This window comes from Lycium ferocissimum, chromosome 6 (assembly GCF_029784015.1).
Source record: "Lycium ferocissimum isolate CSIRO_LF1 chromosome 6, AGI_CSIRO_Lferr_CH_V1, whole genome shotgun sequence".
In the NCBI taxonomy this organism is placed as follows: domain Eukaryota; kingdom Viridiplantae; phylum Streptophyta; class Magnoliopsida; order Solanales; family Solanaceae; genus Lycium; species Lycium ferocissimum.
In genome coordinates, this window is record NC_081347.1 from 5,623,381 (window position 1) to 5,638,476 (window position 15,096).

The window sequence follows — 15,096 nt, forward strand, 5'->3', positions numbered from 1 at the left end:
ATGTCGTTTGCTGGATCGATATAGTTGTTTGTCTTGTTAAAAAGGAAATCAATCGAAATAGCAACTTACCCAACCGCTTAAACTAAAAATAATTTGTGAATGTATGATATTTGCATAACTCAGGTATAATGAGTGATTTACAAGAATGACCTCGGAGGTAGGCAGCCTTGAACTTTTGACTTTTGCCTCATGAGCAAACCATCAAGGTTAACTTTGCCTCTTGACCTTGAAGGTTTACCCATGGGACAAACAGAGTTAAGTTCAAGACCACTCATTTTCAAGGTCATTGGGTGTCATTTTTTGGTGTTTAATCATGTATAATCAATGTATAGTGATTGTATGTCGGCTAAGAAAAGTAAGCACTAAATATAGCAGGTTGAAGATCTCTTAAAAACTTTTATTCATTTATATCGTTTCTATACATTATCAATAATTTTTACAGTGAAAGGTATTTTCACCCATAATTTTTAAGTAAAATATGCTATTTACTAGTAAAATTATCAAATTATTAAAAGTTACATATTATAAAGCGTTCTAGTATGTTATGCGTGCTATTCAACAAGAACGACATGACAATGAACAAGAAAGGAATTCAACAAGAATGAAACAATAGCTCAAACTGAATCTTAAGGACTAAATATTCAAGCTTAGTTCAAAAGGATTTAGGTGATTATTATCAAATTTAGAGATACCCAAAAATGTTTAAGTTAATAACACAATTAAGATCAAGTAAATTGATGTTTTTTAACAGAGGCGGATCCAAAACTTAACTTTTATGGTTCCTATATCGACCTTCAGTTAATATATATATATATAGAGAGAGATGGCCTGTGCCCGTGCTCAGCACTGCCATTTTTGCAATACTGGTGTACAAAAGTGATCCAACTATCGGAAGGTACCTTATTTGTTTTAACCTTATTTGTTTTAACTGTTTAGTAGGAGTTAAAAAATAGGAAGCAGTACCATTAAGTTAAATGTTGGTGTACAAAAGCGGACTTCATATTATGCACATTCATTTATAGAACAAAAGTTATACTATTACATTGTTGAGCTAGCTAGAAAGACGAAAGCTGTGGTGGTATAAATCTGGATTCAAGCAGCTATAGCTGGCAGCACATAGTGCATTTGGGTATTCTGGAAAAAGAAGAGTATACAAAGTTAGTAACAGTGATAGGTCACAACTAACACATTCAAATTATAAAGCAATCATCTAATGTGATATCCCTACCTTCAAGAATAGGCACTGTCTCTATCTTTTGCCTCTTCTGAAAACATAAAAAGTCATTGTTGTTAATTTATTGTTGTCAACTGTCTTAGGAGACTAAATTAAATATACCACATGTACAAATGAGACTAATTAAATAGAACACCTAGCAAACGCCCTTTCTATTTAAAGGGCTTATCTGCTTAATTACTTTGAGAAAGCAGAAAATTTTCTTGATTTTAAATTCCAAGAAACACTTTGCAGCTACAAAAGACAAACATTATGGGCTCTCAAGTTACAACACCATCCAATTATATCTTCATGGTTGCCCATCTCTTTTGGAAATTTAAAGAGGTAAAGTTGAAGAGACATGTAGTGATTATTGAATATTTTTAGCCAGCGCCTTCGCAGAAATTATGGCATTTTCAACTCAAATCAGTATAAACTTAGCTGCTAGTCTAATATTCAACATTGTCATTCAGAGTAGAACTATACCCAGACATTTGCACCTTACAATAATACTAAAGTTGCTAAATTCGTCAGATAATCTTATCTGCAACTTGGAAAGTTTCTTGTTTTCATAATGCAATATTCAGCTCACAAAGTGGTTAAGCAACAACCATTCACTTCATTCATATTTTCTACCTTATTGATTGCATCTCTCTCCAAAAAAACATAATAATAAGTTCAATGCTCAACTACCTCAATTGCACACAACAGATTCAGCAATAACTGAATAATAGTTCCACTCATTCAGTTAGTAGCTAACCATTTCTCCGATATCATTTATCTGTTCTTTAATAGTGCCCTTAAGCCTCTACAATAACCACATACATTTTTTTTTTTTTTTTTGCTGCTACAAATTAAAGCTAATGAGCTGAAAAAAAATTCAAAATCTTGAATCAGTCAGTGCCACAGGCAATTGTAGCATCGTTTTGCCCAAAAAAAAACTTAAGCTAATTGAAAAAGAATTTAGCGTACCTTTTCAAGCTAAGCTTGAGTTTCTAACCAAAGAAATTCCTATCGAGTCACACTCCCTATTCTTCAAATACTACCAACAGGATTCCATTTGGTTTCAACCATAATCCTGGGACATGGTACATGAAATTAACAGTTCCATAAAATTCGTAGAACAAACGAAAGTTAAAGAGTTCCATATTTAACTGAAGTTGACATTTTCAAGAAATATGAGTTACAGGAGTGCACAATATGCTTTCAAGCACTTTCTTGGGATCCTTCATCTTACATCAGCTCACAACGTCACAATTAGACTCGCATCAATAATTTCACAATTACTGTAGTTGCTAAGGTTCATATCTTATCATATGCTGATCATTTAAGAATTAATGATGATAAAATCAGGTGATTAAGGCAGAACCTTCATCTATCCCACATTAACAACGATAACACAAAAATCTCAGTAGGATCACATTATGTAGCTTGAACTCCTGTTTGCCTTTCACTCTTTATAATTTTTTTCCCCTCAATTTGCACATGTATGGACATCTCTGTTTCAATCCACAAACCTCACTACATTTCCGCTCCTTTTTTTTTTGGGTCATACACATGCTAGTTCTTACAACTCCAGGAATAGGATATGTATGGTTTGCTATGGTTCAGAGTAATTCCTATAATTCATGATATATACTACACCATCCTCTTCTCTCCTATTCACTTACTTTAAGAGCATTTCCTTGTGCATTACTGCCTAAATTCAACATCATAGTTGAACTGACTGTCTTTGATTTTTCAAGTCTCAAAAGTTGGAAATTGCTAGTTGAATATCCTCTCAAGCGACGTATGCGCCTGAGTTCTTGTATATAGATTCAAAAATAAATTTTCTATGCTTAATTAAACCCATAACCATCTCCGTCTATTTTAAGAAGTGTTTGAACAGGACTCCGCCCTCAGTGTTTATGTATAATCAGAATCGGTCTTTTATTGAACGGAAAAGGGCTAAATAGACTCGCATGGAAAATAAATATTCACAATTACTGTAGTTGCTAAGGTTATCATATCTTATCATATGCTGATCATTTAAGAATTAATGATGATAAAATTCTATTGATTTCCTTTAACTATCTCACATTAATAAATAAAAAATTTAATTAAAAGATCACATTATAACCCATACCCATGCCTTTCCTTTATAATTTTTGAGGCAAGCTCCATCAATGGTTTGCACATGTATGGACATCTCTGTTGGGTCAATGACAAACCGGTGTGGACTACATTATGCCGGTCATTTTTTTTTTGGTCATACACATACTAGTTCTTACAACTCCAGGAATAGGATCCGTAATATACAAAATCACAAATTCCTATAAGAAGGTTTTGATATATAGGTAGTCAGGAAGACAAATTGGTAAAACAAATATCAAGTCCCTCTTCTCTCCTATTCACTTACTTTAAGTAGCATTAACCCTTGTGCATAAACATACTTCATTTAGAAAATTTATTACATTCAAGGTATTTTAATAGCTGAACTGACTGCCTTTGATTTTTCAAGTCTCAAAAGTTGGAAAGTGTGAGATTGAATATCTTTTTTTTTTTTTTTTTTTCTCAAGTCGACATATGCGCCTGAGTTCTTGTATATAGATTTCAAAAATAAATTTTCTATGCTTAATTAAATCCCATAACCATCTCCGTCTATTCACTTTTCGGATGTGTATATGGGAGGATGGGTCTTTTAATTAAATTTTTTTATTTTTGAACAGGACTCCGCCCTCAGTGTTTATGTATAATCAGAATCGGTCTTTTATTGAATGGAGTTATGCATAGGATGTCCTATTAGCAAATTAATTTCTGTTTTTTCTGCTCACCTCATTATTAACAAAATTGGCTTCCTTTTGAGTTACTTTTTCCCTTTACCTTAATGTAGACTTGTAGTAACTATAGTTTACGTCATCCAGGAATAGAACTGGTTACATTTTACATTATAGTAATTCTTTCAACGTTTAACTTCTACTTGGTTAGTTTAGATCAGGATTAAAAAATAAAAATAAAAATGTGCAACAATTATGTCGTCTACATAAGCAACCTGCTATAGAAGCTTAGCTAGATATTTATCCCTGGTTTTGTGAATGTACAACTTGAATAAGCAAACACTTGAATATACTAAACGCCATCTTCTTAAAAAAAAAAAAATCCTCTTTTCCTCTCCAATCACAATCCACAATGTACATTCCAAATGTCTATCAATTTTTTTCTTTGGACAATCATTCTTTAAGTTTTCAATAGGCAAAGTAGGAGAGGACTAAACTGCTACCAAATTCAAGTTGAGGGGTTATATTTAGGAAAACCATATTAAAAATTGGAGATTGTTTCTGAGTCATTGTTATACTTTTGTGCTATGTTCATTGTAGATCTACCAGTTCAATCTCTTTGCCTCTAGTATTTTTTCAGTGCCATTTCTTTGTACACGATGCGTCGCCTAGATTTTCTTAACTACTGGCACCAAGATATGGATGTTCCCCATCTATTGAATTTGCATTTTATCTTTTTTTATTGTTAGGCATCTGTTTCAAGTGTTTCCTAGAGTTATCTATATTAGAGTCTAAACTTTGTAAGGTAAACATATTTATTCTTGAAGTACGCATATCTTTCTTTATATACAATATGCATGAAATATAAAGCACAACCATCTTAACACTATAGCTAAACATATAACATCAGAACAAAAAAGTGTAGAAACTACCTCTTATTATCGAAAAGAGTGTCTCTTTTTTCCAACCTTGAGCAATTTCTACTTTGAAAAACTTGTGAAATTAAAATTTTGCGACCGTTATATTCCAACTAAATAAATCTTAAATTTTCAGTAATGTCATGTATTGAGAAATTGAAATTCACAAATTATGAATAGTGGAACGATGTAATCAGGTAGACCCTAAACTTAGAGAGCAATCTGGTTGCAAAACCATCGTAGCCGAAGAAGACTAAGTAATCAGAAAATGACTATATACAATCACATAACAGGAAATCAACAACAGCGTGCATCTTTGGAAGCCAGAGAAAGAAAAAGACTTTAAGTAATTTAGAAAGTGCCTATCATTGTTAATTAACACATGGATGGTTGAAAATACATAGTAAACACAAAGACGCTATCCATTTTCGTGCTTCTCTTTAGCGTGGAAACTGAAAAGTCAAAATGATGAAACGAAACCACCAAAAGAAAATAAAATAAAATAAAAACAGAAAAAGAAAACAATGAACAAAAAGGAAAAAATGAAGAAGTGAGAAATAGAAAGAGAGAGATAGAGAGTGAGAGATGAACAATAAGATTTGCTGACAAAAATTTACAAAGAAGCCTCACAATTACCACGTGGAATACAGATGTCATCTAAAAGGCAAATGAAGGAAATGATCTGTAAATTACCAGGATGCCCATAATATACACTAATATTGTAAATTTGCCATTTGTCTCATGAACCCGTATACAGACCTCTAGATCTGCCCCTTTATTTCAATAGCCCAAACGGAACTTATTGTTAAATTCTTTTTTTTTTTTTGTGCGGATTGTCCTTCGAAAGCACTGGTCTTTAATTTTTCCCCTCAAATTGGTGGTCTTTAATTTTTTTTTCGGGCTAATACCCAAGGTTTCGGTTCAACCCCTTAGTCAAAAAAAAAAAAAAAAAAGGAATTTTGCATAGTTATTTTTGGATGATAGAATTTTGAATGCAAAACTCTACCTGAGGCCTAACTTTGGCCCGAATAGGCCTAACTTCGCTACAAAACTCGGGCTTGCGATTTTTTTTTTTGACTGAACCGGGATTCGAACCCAAACCTCATGGTATTAGGCGAAGGGCAAAAATTAAAGACCACCCATTTGAGGGCCAAAAATTAAAGACCACCCAATTGAGGGCCAAAAATTAAAGACCAGTGCCTTTGAAGGCTAATCGGTCAAATGACCCTGTTAAATTTAGTAAATTGAGCACCCTCCTAAAGTCTGCCCAAAGTTTTTGGGCATTATTATTACACTGCTGTGTGTTTTGAAGGGTCATTTGCACTTGTGTCCCTATTTTGTGTTGGTCTTTTATTTTTGCTCTTCAAATGGATTGGTCTTTAATTTTTCCCTTCAAATCGAACTTATGCCTAGAGGGGCATAAGTTATACATCATAATATCAACAAGTTATGCTCGCGCCTTTAAAGAACTCAATCACTCATGCCCCGTTACGCATGAATTCGATTTTGAAGGACAAAAATTAAAGACCATCCCATTTGAAGGATAAAAATTAAAGACCAGTCCATTTGAAGGACAAAGCGTGCTACTTCTTTTTTAATGTCTTTTATAAACTGAACAAAACGATGAAAGAATTTGTGCAGTCTAACCAATTGAATGATTGATACCAACCTAATCTGGATTGTCAAAGAACCAATTAAACAACAAGCACCTGAAATCAAAACAAGAAAACTGTTGAAGAGGAAAAAAAAAAAAAGTCAAAAGAAGTTGACAAGGAACGTAGAGCCAATACTTTATATTGATTGTGGGAACAGATTCTCATATATTAATTGACCAAATTTCATCACCTTCTCAAAATCTACCTTATAAATTTGTTGAATGACCGCAGGTTTCTTCTTTAGATAACGGAAAATCCTCTTTACACCATGTTTACGAAAAAAACATGGTAATAGATTCTCTAATTAATTATAGGAAAAGTTGCACCCCACCCCCACCCCCCCCCCCCCCCCCCCACAAAACACCCTTTTTAAAAATAAAAATAAAAATGAAGTCATCTTTCATTAGGGAAAAAAAGGGGGAAAATCAAAAACAACATAAATACTTATTCCTTCAATATATTGTTTATGAGAGATAGTTGACATTGCTACAAATGACAAAGTTCCGCCAAGTGTAACACATGCATTTTGTTGTTAACGTTTATCTTGTTGATCGTTTTTTATTAATTGTTCCTTATTGTATGATTTTCTTTGTTCATATTCATTATCGAACCTCAACTCTTTCCATCACTGATTTCTTGACCTTCTGTATTGTTTGACAATCTCGAAACCAATTACCAAGTCATATACAACACAATTTCAGCAACCGTTCTTAGTATTCATATATTCTAAAAAAAACTAAAGTCGATATTGTCCTTCTGGTCTCATAAATTGAAAAAATCATGCAACTATATACAACCACTTTACCCTTTCTCATGAACCTAAAGAGCAAAAAAAAAAAAACCATGTTTAACAAATTTTTGGTCTTTATATACTTGGAGAAACTTTTTAAAACATTGAACCTCTAGTTCATACAATATAAAAATAAACAAACGAATGAAAACAAGAAAGCAAAGAAGAAGAACAAACTTAATTTCCAGCCTTGCATTTTCCATCTTAAGATATATCTATCTCCATCCACTCAATTTCCCACGTCACCCCCAATTTATAATTTAATAACTTACCATTTATCTTTTTTTTTTTTCTATATTCATTTTAAGTAACAACCACAAATCAGTTATTGCTGTTAACAGAAAGGGAAAAAAAAAAAGAAAAAGGAAAAAGAGAAATGTTAAGCAGCAGAGTAACAGCAACCATTTCTTCTTCAACTATTTTATTTAGTAACCCAAAAATATTATCCAAGAAATTTCCTTACATTTCTAACCCATTGTACAATTCTGCAAAATCCATTAAATGGAATTGTAAGAAATCAAGAATGGAGTCTTCCACTGCATCAAGTTTTGTTACTAAAGCTTCAGCTCAACCACTTACTAATCCTGGAGAATTAATTGATTCTGTTGAAACCTTCATCTTTGATTGTGATGGTTTGAATTTCTATCTTATAATTTTTTTTTTTTTTTTTTGGATTTGTTTATTTAATGTTAATTTGGGTGTCAAGTGTATGCATAATTATGATGGGGTTTTTTTTTTTTAGGATATTTTAAAAAATGTACAGCTTTTTAAAATATTTACGCCACTTAGTCCAGTATGCAATATTAGTATACAACATTATAACTGGGAAAGCGTTATACATAATGTATCAACCTTGTATAAAGGTGTTTATACACAAATATGTTGAATCGAGTGTTTATAGACAAAGTATGAATTACGTGGCGTAAATATTTACAAAAATAGACATAAAGAGTAATTTTCCCTTTTTCTTTTCTCTTTCTGAAAGATGTAGTAAAAGGTGTTTGATTTTTAATTTTTGGGTGTGTGTTTATTGACTTGTTTCATGATATAGACAACTTAGGATTAGTGGGTTTGTTGGGTTTATTAACATGTTTGGCCAAGCTCCTGGGAAGCCAAAACTGCTTATTTTAGAAAATTGAGGTGGTTGACCAAGCTTTTAACGAAAAAATATTTGCTTTTGAGTGGTAAAATATTTTTCGGAAGAGGGAAAAAGTAGCTTTTTTAGTGAAACGCTTTTGGGACTTTGGCCAAGTACAAATTAATGTTTAAAGTTGGCAAAAATGTTTTTTAAATTGGTTAGCTACACACAAACTGCTACTCTCCAAAAGTACATTTTCGACAGTCATTTTTCAAGACAGGCAGATTTTGATAGCATCGCCAAACAGACTATAAAATCAGCGCAAATATACCCTTAATATGGTGTCTTAACATGGTATGATATTGTACGCTTTGAGCCAAGGCCACGCAGTTTTCCCTAAAGGGTCTCGTGTCATTAAGAGCATCCTTGTACCTTATGCGTAGCTTCCCAATCTTTTCAGCTAGCAATGTATAAGGTCTAATGCCATTCATGAGGTGGAGAAATATATAGTAAGCACAAAGGAATAAATCAAAGTGAAGAACTTAAAACCAGAACTTCTTATAAAGGACACATTTTCAACAGTCATTTTAGGTATAGTGTCTGGCCAAAATATGGCATCTGATGAGTGCATTGAACTAATTCTTTTACGTAGTGAGAATCAAAGATGAGCACCCCTAAAGTATGATACAGTTTAACCTTTGTTTGTGTGATAGTGGCATGACCTAAACGAAATAACTTTAGGAAGAATGTGAATTAAGATTTTTCCTGGTACAGTCAAACCTCTTTATAGCGGCGTCGTTTGTCTGGATAAATTTGGTTGCTATAGCGAAATGTTGTTATAAAGAACACACTATAATACTATATATGTTATAATGTAGAGCATTTTAAGTAAAAGTAATTTGGTTGGTTATATCCAAGATGCCCCCTCTCTTTCAGAAAGTAAAGAACATCAAATTGTAGATTATCATGTTCAAATTTTGGCCTATCATAATGTGACGCTTCCACGGAAAGATATAGGAAATAGCAGAAAAGCTTTTGTAATTTCCCTTATTCTCTTAGCATTTTTAACTGAGATAAAATTCTAGATTTCTTTTCCTTTCCCTCATCATCTTTTCTCTTAATTATACCGAAAAGAAATGTTCGTTATGTGTTCCTAATATGATAAGCCTAAAAGTTGCATAAGTTACTTAAAATAAGATCCTTTTTTTCCCCTCCATTATCTACAGGAGTCATATGGAAAGGAGATAAACTGATAGACGGGGTCCCTGAAACTCTGGATTTGCTCAGGGAAAAGGTTAATGTTTGAACATTACAAGATTGCTTGTATAATTCAATTTATAGTGATTCCAACCAAAACTACTGTTTCTTAAGAAAGACGGTGACAATAAAATCATCTATGGGAGAACTGGCTGCTCCATCTAACTTTTGGGTAACTTCATTCTCCAGGGGAAAAAATTAGTTTTTGTTACCAACAACTCAACAAAGTCAAGAAAGCAGTATGGTAAAAAATTTGAAACACTTGGTCTTAGTGTCAGCGAGGTAAATTTATGGCTCTTCTAGTTCATAGTCTATGACTAGTGGATCAATAGTTCTAATGGCAAGTCACTTTCCAGGAGGAAATTTTTGCTTCATCCTTTGCTGCAGCTGCTTATTTGAAGTCTATTGACTTCCCAAAAGATAAAAAGGTAAGTCACAATGAAATTCATAGTGTACTACTAAAAAAGGAATCAGTACTATGGATTTAGACACACTGCTAAAATGTTTCTTAAAGAAGCTCAGATCCATTATCAGCATTGTAATTTTTAGCTACTCATTTAATTGGTTTGCATTTTTAAGGTGTACGTTGTTGGTGAGGAAGGCATCTTGAAGGAGCTTGATTTAGCTGGCATTCAACATCTTGGGGGACCAGTATGTACAAACAAATAATAGTCCTTTGTACTTTATGAATAAGCTCTGATATATCTTACAGTTACTAGCTTTTGGCTTATGATAATTTTTCACCTCAAATAAATCAATCAATTATTAAAATTGGTTTGATGGTTTACGGGTGGATGTTTCTATTCTCGTTGTAGCTAACTAACCTAAGGAACTAGAGATATGTTGTGTTCTCTTATTTTATAGAATTATACCATGACCATTGTTTTTAATTGAATGTATATCTTTCATTTTGTACGTCTTTGTTATGTCTTTTTTCTTTGTAGCAAAAAACTTGTACTTGACAAGAAGAATGAGATAACGGTTGCAAAAAAAAAATGAGATAACAGTTGCAAAAAAATTATGGTAAAAAATGATAGAGAGAATACATGTCAATTTGTATCTTTCAACCAAAATTCATGTTTTCGTTAAATTCACCCAAAGAAGTATAAAAGACTCTTTTAAAAAGATTGCAAATGACATTAAGAGAAAGAACAAGTGCATCTTGTTGTATTTTGTTTTATCATTCCAACAGTAGAGGGGGTTCAAGAAATTAATAAGATACATAACCTGGAATTTCCCTGTGTGGAAACACCCAATTTTAGTTAGGAAAGGGACAGAACAACTGACCTTTTTAGAGTAAAAAGAGAAAAAGAATGTATATCTGGGAAAGTTAGGTGCCATATGGATTTATATGGCTTGAATTAGTAGGTTTAATGATGAGTACCTGGGCACGTTATGATTATATTCAGCCGGATATCATCAAACTTTTGGTATTAATTGAAGTTCAGATGGTTGTAACCTGTAACTGTATAGGTGTTAATAAATAGATTCCAAAACATTTGAACTGAATGGTGTGTTTTCATTTTTTAACAGGAAGATGGTGACAAGAAAATAGAGCTAAAGCCAGGATATATGATGGAGCAGGATAAGGATGTATGCTTCAATTCGTGCTTCTTATTTATTTGTTATACGTTTAAATTGGACCAAGTTCTACTATCTTTTAAATATATTGTGCTGAGTTGCATCTACACCTTTCAGGTCGGAGCTGTTGTTGTTGGATTTGACCGCTATTTCAACTACCACAAGATTCAGTGAGTTTCCCTTTTTAACTTTTCCTATTAATATTCCCTGCCGCATAATATCTAAAAGTATCTAACAATGTGATTACTTTGTTTTGGCAAATGTGGTTGCCATGATGGAATTTTACGCTTAACCAGGAGTGTGCTTAGGAGCTTTTCTCATGCATTTGCGAATTTTATATACTTAACGACTCATATAGTACTTTTTTAGCTATCCCATGCTAAAATATTAATTGCTATAGGACCTGACTCTGACTAGAATTACTACCTGCACGTAAAAAACCTGTATTGAAGACAAGATACGGGGAAAAGTGAAGGGTATTTTGCTAACTGTAAGCCTATAGCTGTATAGGCTTCCTATATTTGCATTCATCTGTCTGTATAAATCTTCTCTGACCTGTTGAATCACATCTCTAACTTGCTTTTTGTAATGAAGGTATGCTACCCTGTGTATACGTGAAAATCCAGGATGTCTCTTTATTGCTACAAACCGTGATGCTGTTACCCATCTTACAGATGCTCAGGAATGGGCAGGTTATTCCCATCTGATGCTTTAATGTTAGTTTCACATGTTTGTCATGTGAGTCGACTGTTCACTGTAGAAGTTAGTTGTTGAACCCATTCTCTGTTGAACTTGGTCTTATTGTCCAACAGAGAATTATCATGTGATAATTGAACTGCAATTTGTGAATTCTGACTTGCTGACCATTTCCTCACAATCACTTATCTGATCAGTATAAATTGAATACTTGCAAACAAAGACTGTCGTATTGTGGATATGTAATTATCAAGCTGTGTTAGATCTACCTAGTACCAATATTATTATTTTTGTAGTCGTCATGTTTGACTTACACTTTTATTTACAATAAGAACTGTTTCGTGCAGTCAGAATTTACCACATGTTATTGCGGTTGTGATGTACACTTCATTTTTTTCCCCTCTGTTACCTTTTGTTGCTCAGGTCCAAGTCATTATTCTATAGAGCCTTTCTGAGTCATGTCATTTGCTTTTGCCTCTGTAAGAAATGTTGATGTGTCATTACTGAACTAATTTTGAGAAACTTTGTTAATTGTTAAACAGGAACTCTAAATAGTTAGAACGATGATGAGATTTGTTCAACTAGTATTTATACAGTCATCAACTTAATGTCATGTTAAGATGCTACCGCAGTTAATTTTATTTCTAAAGTTTATATGGTTTCAACTTTGATCATCTTTACATAGTCATAGCCATTAAAGACTTTTGCCATGTTTAAACTAAGCTACATTCTTGCTGTTCTGTTGCTTCAGGTGGTGGCTCAATGGTTGGTGCGATCCTAGGCTCTACAAAACGTGAACCACTAGTTGTAGGAAAGCCCTCAACCTTCATGATGGACTACGTGGCTAATGAGTACGGCACTAACTTTCTATGATATTATGTCTCGTCCTACATGATCTTCTTTACTTGAACTCTTGTGTGTAAATCTGCATGATTCTTCTAGTCATCAAGGTTTTATAAATTAGTGCGTTGGCAAAAACAAAATTAAAATGCAGGTTGATTATGTTGGATTTGCTATAATTTAGTAGATTAAACAAATTTAAAAAGTTAATTCTGCTTCAAAAGCTTGTGATTCCCTTAGCTATAAAGATTGAATAGCTATAAATGCAGGATTTTCACATTGCCGATACAGGTAAATGAAACTTGTAACTTTAGCAGGAATTTCAAAAGGGAATTCAAGAATGTCATACCCAGGGTTTAAACTTATGACCAAAACAATTTTTGAACCGCCTTTGCAATATGATAAAATCTTCCCTTATATCAAGGAGATTCAACAATTTAAATAGTATATGCGAAAAATTGATTTTCTGTACAGAATAATTTTCTGACTGGGATTCAATTGAACTGCTGTGCGTCCACCTAGCTCCACCCCTACTCTTCACTACCGTTATGTAATCGCTATGGTTCTAAATTATCTCATATGTATACTTGTTTGGTTGGTGATGGTACTTTATCATCCTATGATGAATGCTTTATCATGAGACTCATCTCAATTATGATATTACAATTATACTACCTTACTTCTAGATCAAGTTTGATTAGTGCTCTCAAATTGCATGTGAAGTAATTATACTTTTACCGGTTGCCTTAAATGTTTGCATCATGCTTTGTGTAGGTAATATGTGTCTGTCATAAAAGAAATAGAAAGAGCGATGTTGAACTTTTGCTGCTCATATTTACGCATTCAACCCTAATTACCTCATCAAACATTTCAGACATTTTTCTTTGACTATGAACATTTGAAGATTGATCAGGGATCGACACGATTAGTTGTTAAAATATGTTTGTGAAATGAAACACTATTAACATTTTGGCGGACCAAGCAGGTTTTCTTGATCTATGTAGACCAGTTTCTTCTATCATTTTGGTTCACGTTCACGAAAAACAATATTTTAACTTCAATCAGCATAAAACGGGCATTATGTGGAACGATAGGAAATTTTTAGAAAAAAAAAGAAAAAGGACTAGTTTTTATTATGCATTTTCCAATCTGCAAGGTAGTATAGATGTGCAAATAACCGGACGTTCAATAACTTTTCTGCCTTAATCTTCTTTAATGTTGTCACAACAGGTTTAACATCCAGAAGTCCCAGATATGCATGGTCGGTGATAGACTAGATACTGATATACTGTTTGGACAAAACGGTGGCTGCAAAACTCTTCTTGTTCTCTCAGGTATCAGAAAGGAAAATTTGTTCTCCTTTTAGGAATATGCTTCAAAGTTTGTCATCTCATACTATCTCTTAATTGTGCTATAGGTGTCACGTCTTTATCGATGCTTCAAGATCCCAAAAACTCTATACAACCGGATTTCTATGCCAACAAGATTTCTGATTTCCTCTCCATCAAAGCGACTGCAGTTTGAGCAAGTCCACTGATTACATGTGGTGATTCCATTCTTTGTGCTGATATGTATTTACAAATGCACTTCAATTGTGCATCCAGGTTCCCTTTTAGCTAAAAGATGGGAGGTTGAAATTAGGCATATGAGAAACTGCGTAATAATGCAATGTAAAGAAAGCCAATTTAAACTTTCTAGATATATTAATGGTTCTTGGAAAAATGAAGTCTAAGCTCAACTACACTCATCATGAATCATGATGTAGTGATTTATCTTTTCATTCTTTTTTCCTTGTTGGTGTATAATGATGCAAGACAATGGAATATCATGAGCATACGGTTCCATCTTATGAAGGTAGAATGCGAAGACTATTGTAAAACATTTATTTTTGTACCATATTTTCAATTTCGAAGTTATTGTTTATAGTGATAACAAGATCCAAAACAGAAAAATTACAAGCAAATCAAAACAGTTTTCGGTATCCGCTTTGGGCCCGACTAATTCGGATTCGCGCTTTGTTAGGTCATTAAAGGGGGGATTGCAAGGGTTCTTTTTTCTACTTTCGAAGCTCGAACTCAAAATCTCTGATTAAGGAATTCATCGTTCTAAACTTCTCGATGGTGAACTAGTGGAAATTGATCACGAATGTTCAAGTCAATAGCTATGATAGCACAAATTATAATGACTAGCGAGTGGCGAATAAGTTATTTTGTTTTGCCTTCAATTAAGTATATTGTCTAATGTCTATGCAATATTAAATGTTGTCATCTCTATAAATAAATAAAAGTAAATAGGTGTGGAAGAGACTGTCCT

At 33.2% G+C, this 15,096-nt stretch overlaps 1 protein-coding gene and 1 long non-coding RNA gene across 2 annotated transcripts; one reads left to right on the forward strand and one right to left on the reverse strand.

Moving 5' to 3' along the window:
- Positions 1–991: 991 nt before the first annotated feature.
- LOC132060582 (uncharacterized) lies at positions 992–2,471 on the reverse strand. Its single transcript, XR_009415955.1, has 3 exons — positions 2,186–2,471; positions 1,229–1,265; positions 992–1,134 (listed from the first exon to the last, which is right to left on the reverse strand). It is a non-coding gene; the product is annotated as an uncharacterized LOC132060582 (long non-coding RNA).
- Positions 2,472–7,658: 5,187 nt separating this feature from the next.
- On the forward strand, positions 7,659–14,699 carry LOC132059068 (phosphoglycolate phosphatase 1A, chloroplastic-like). Its single transcript, XM_059451552.1, has 11 exons — positions 7,659–7,963; positions 9,636–9,703; positions 9,856–9,948; positions 10,023–10,094; positions 10,246–10,317; positions 11,200–11,259; positions 11,365–11,417; positions 11,842–11,939; positions 12,695–12,794; positions 14,014–14,117; positions 14,201–14,699. The coding sequence occupies exons 1-11, from the start codon at positions 7,708–7,710 to the stop codon at positions 14,305–14,307; spliced, it is 1,083 nt and encodes a 360-aa protein (XP_059307535.1). The 5' UTR covers positions 7,659–7,707; the 3' UTR covers positions 14,308–14,699.
- Positions 14,700–15,096: the final 397 nt, after the last annotated feature.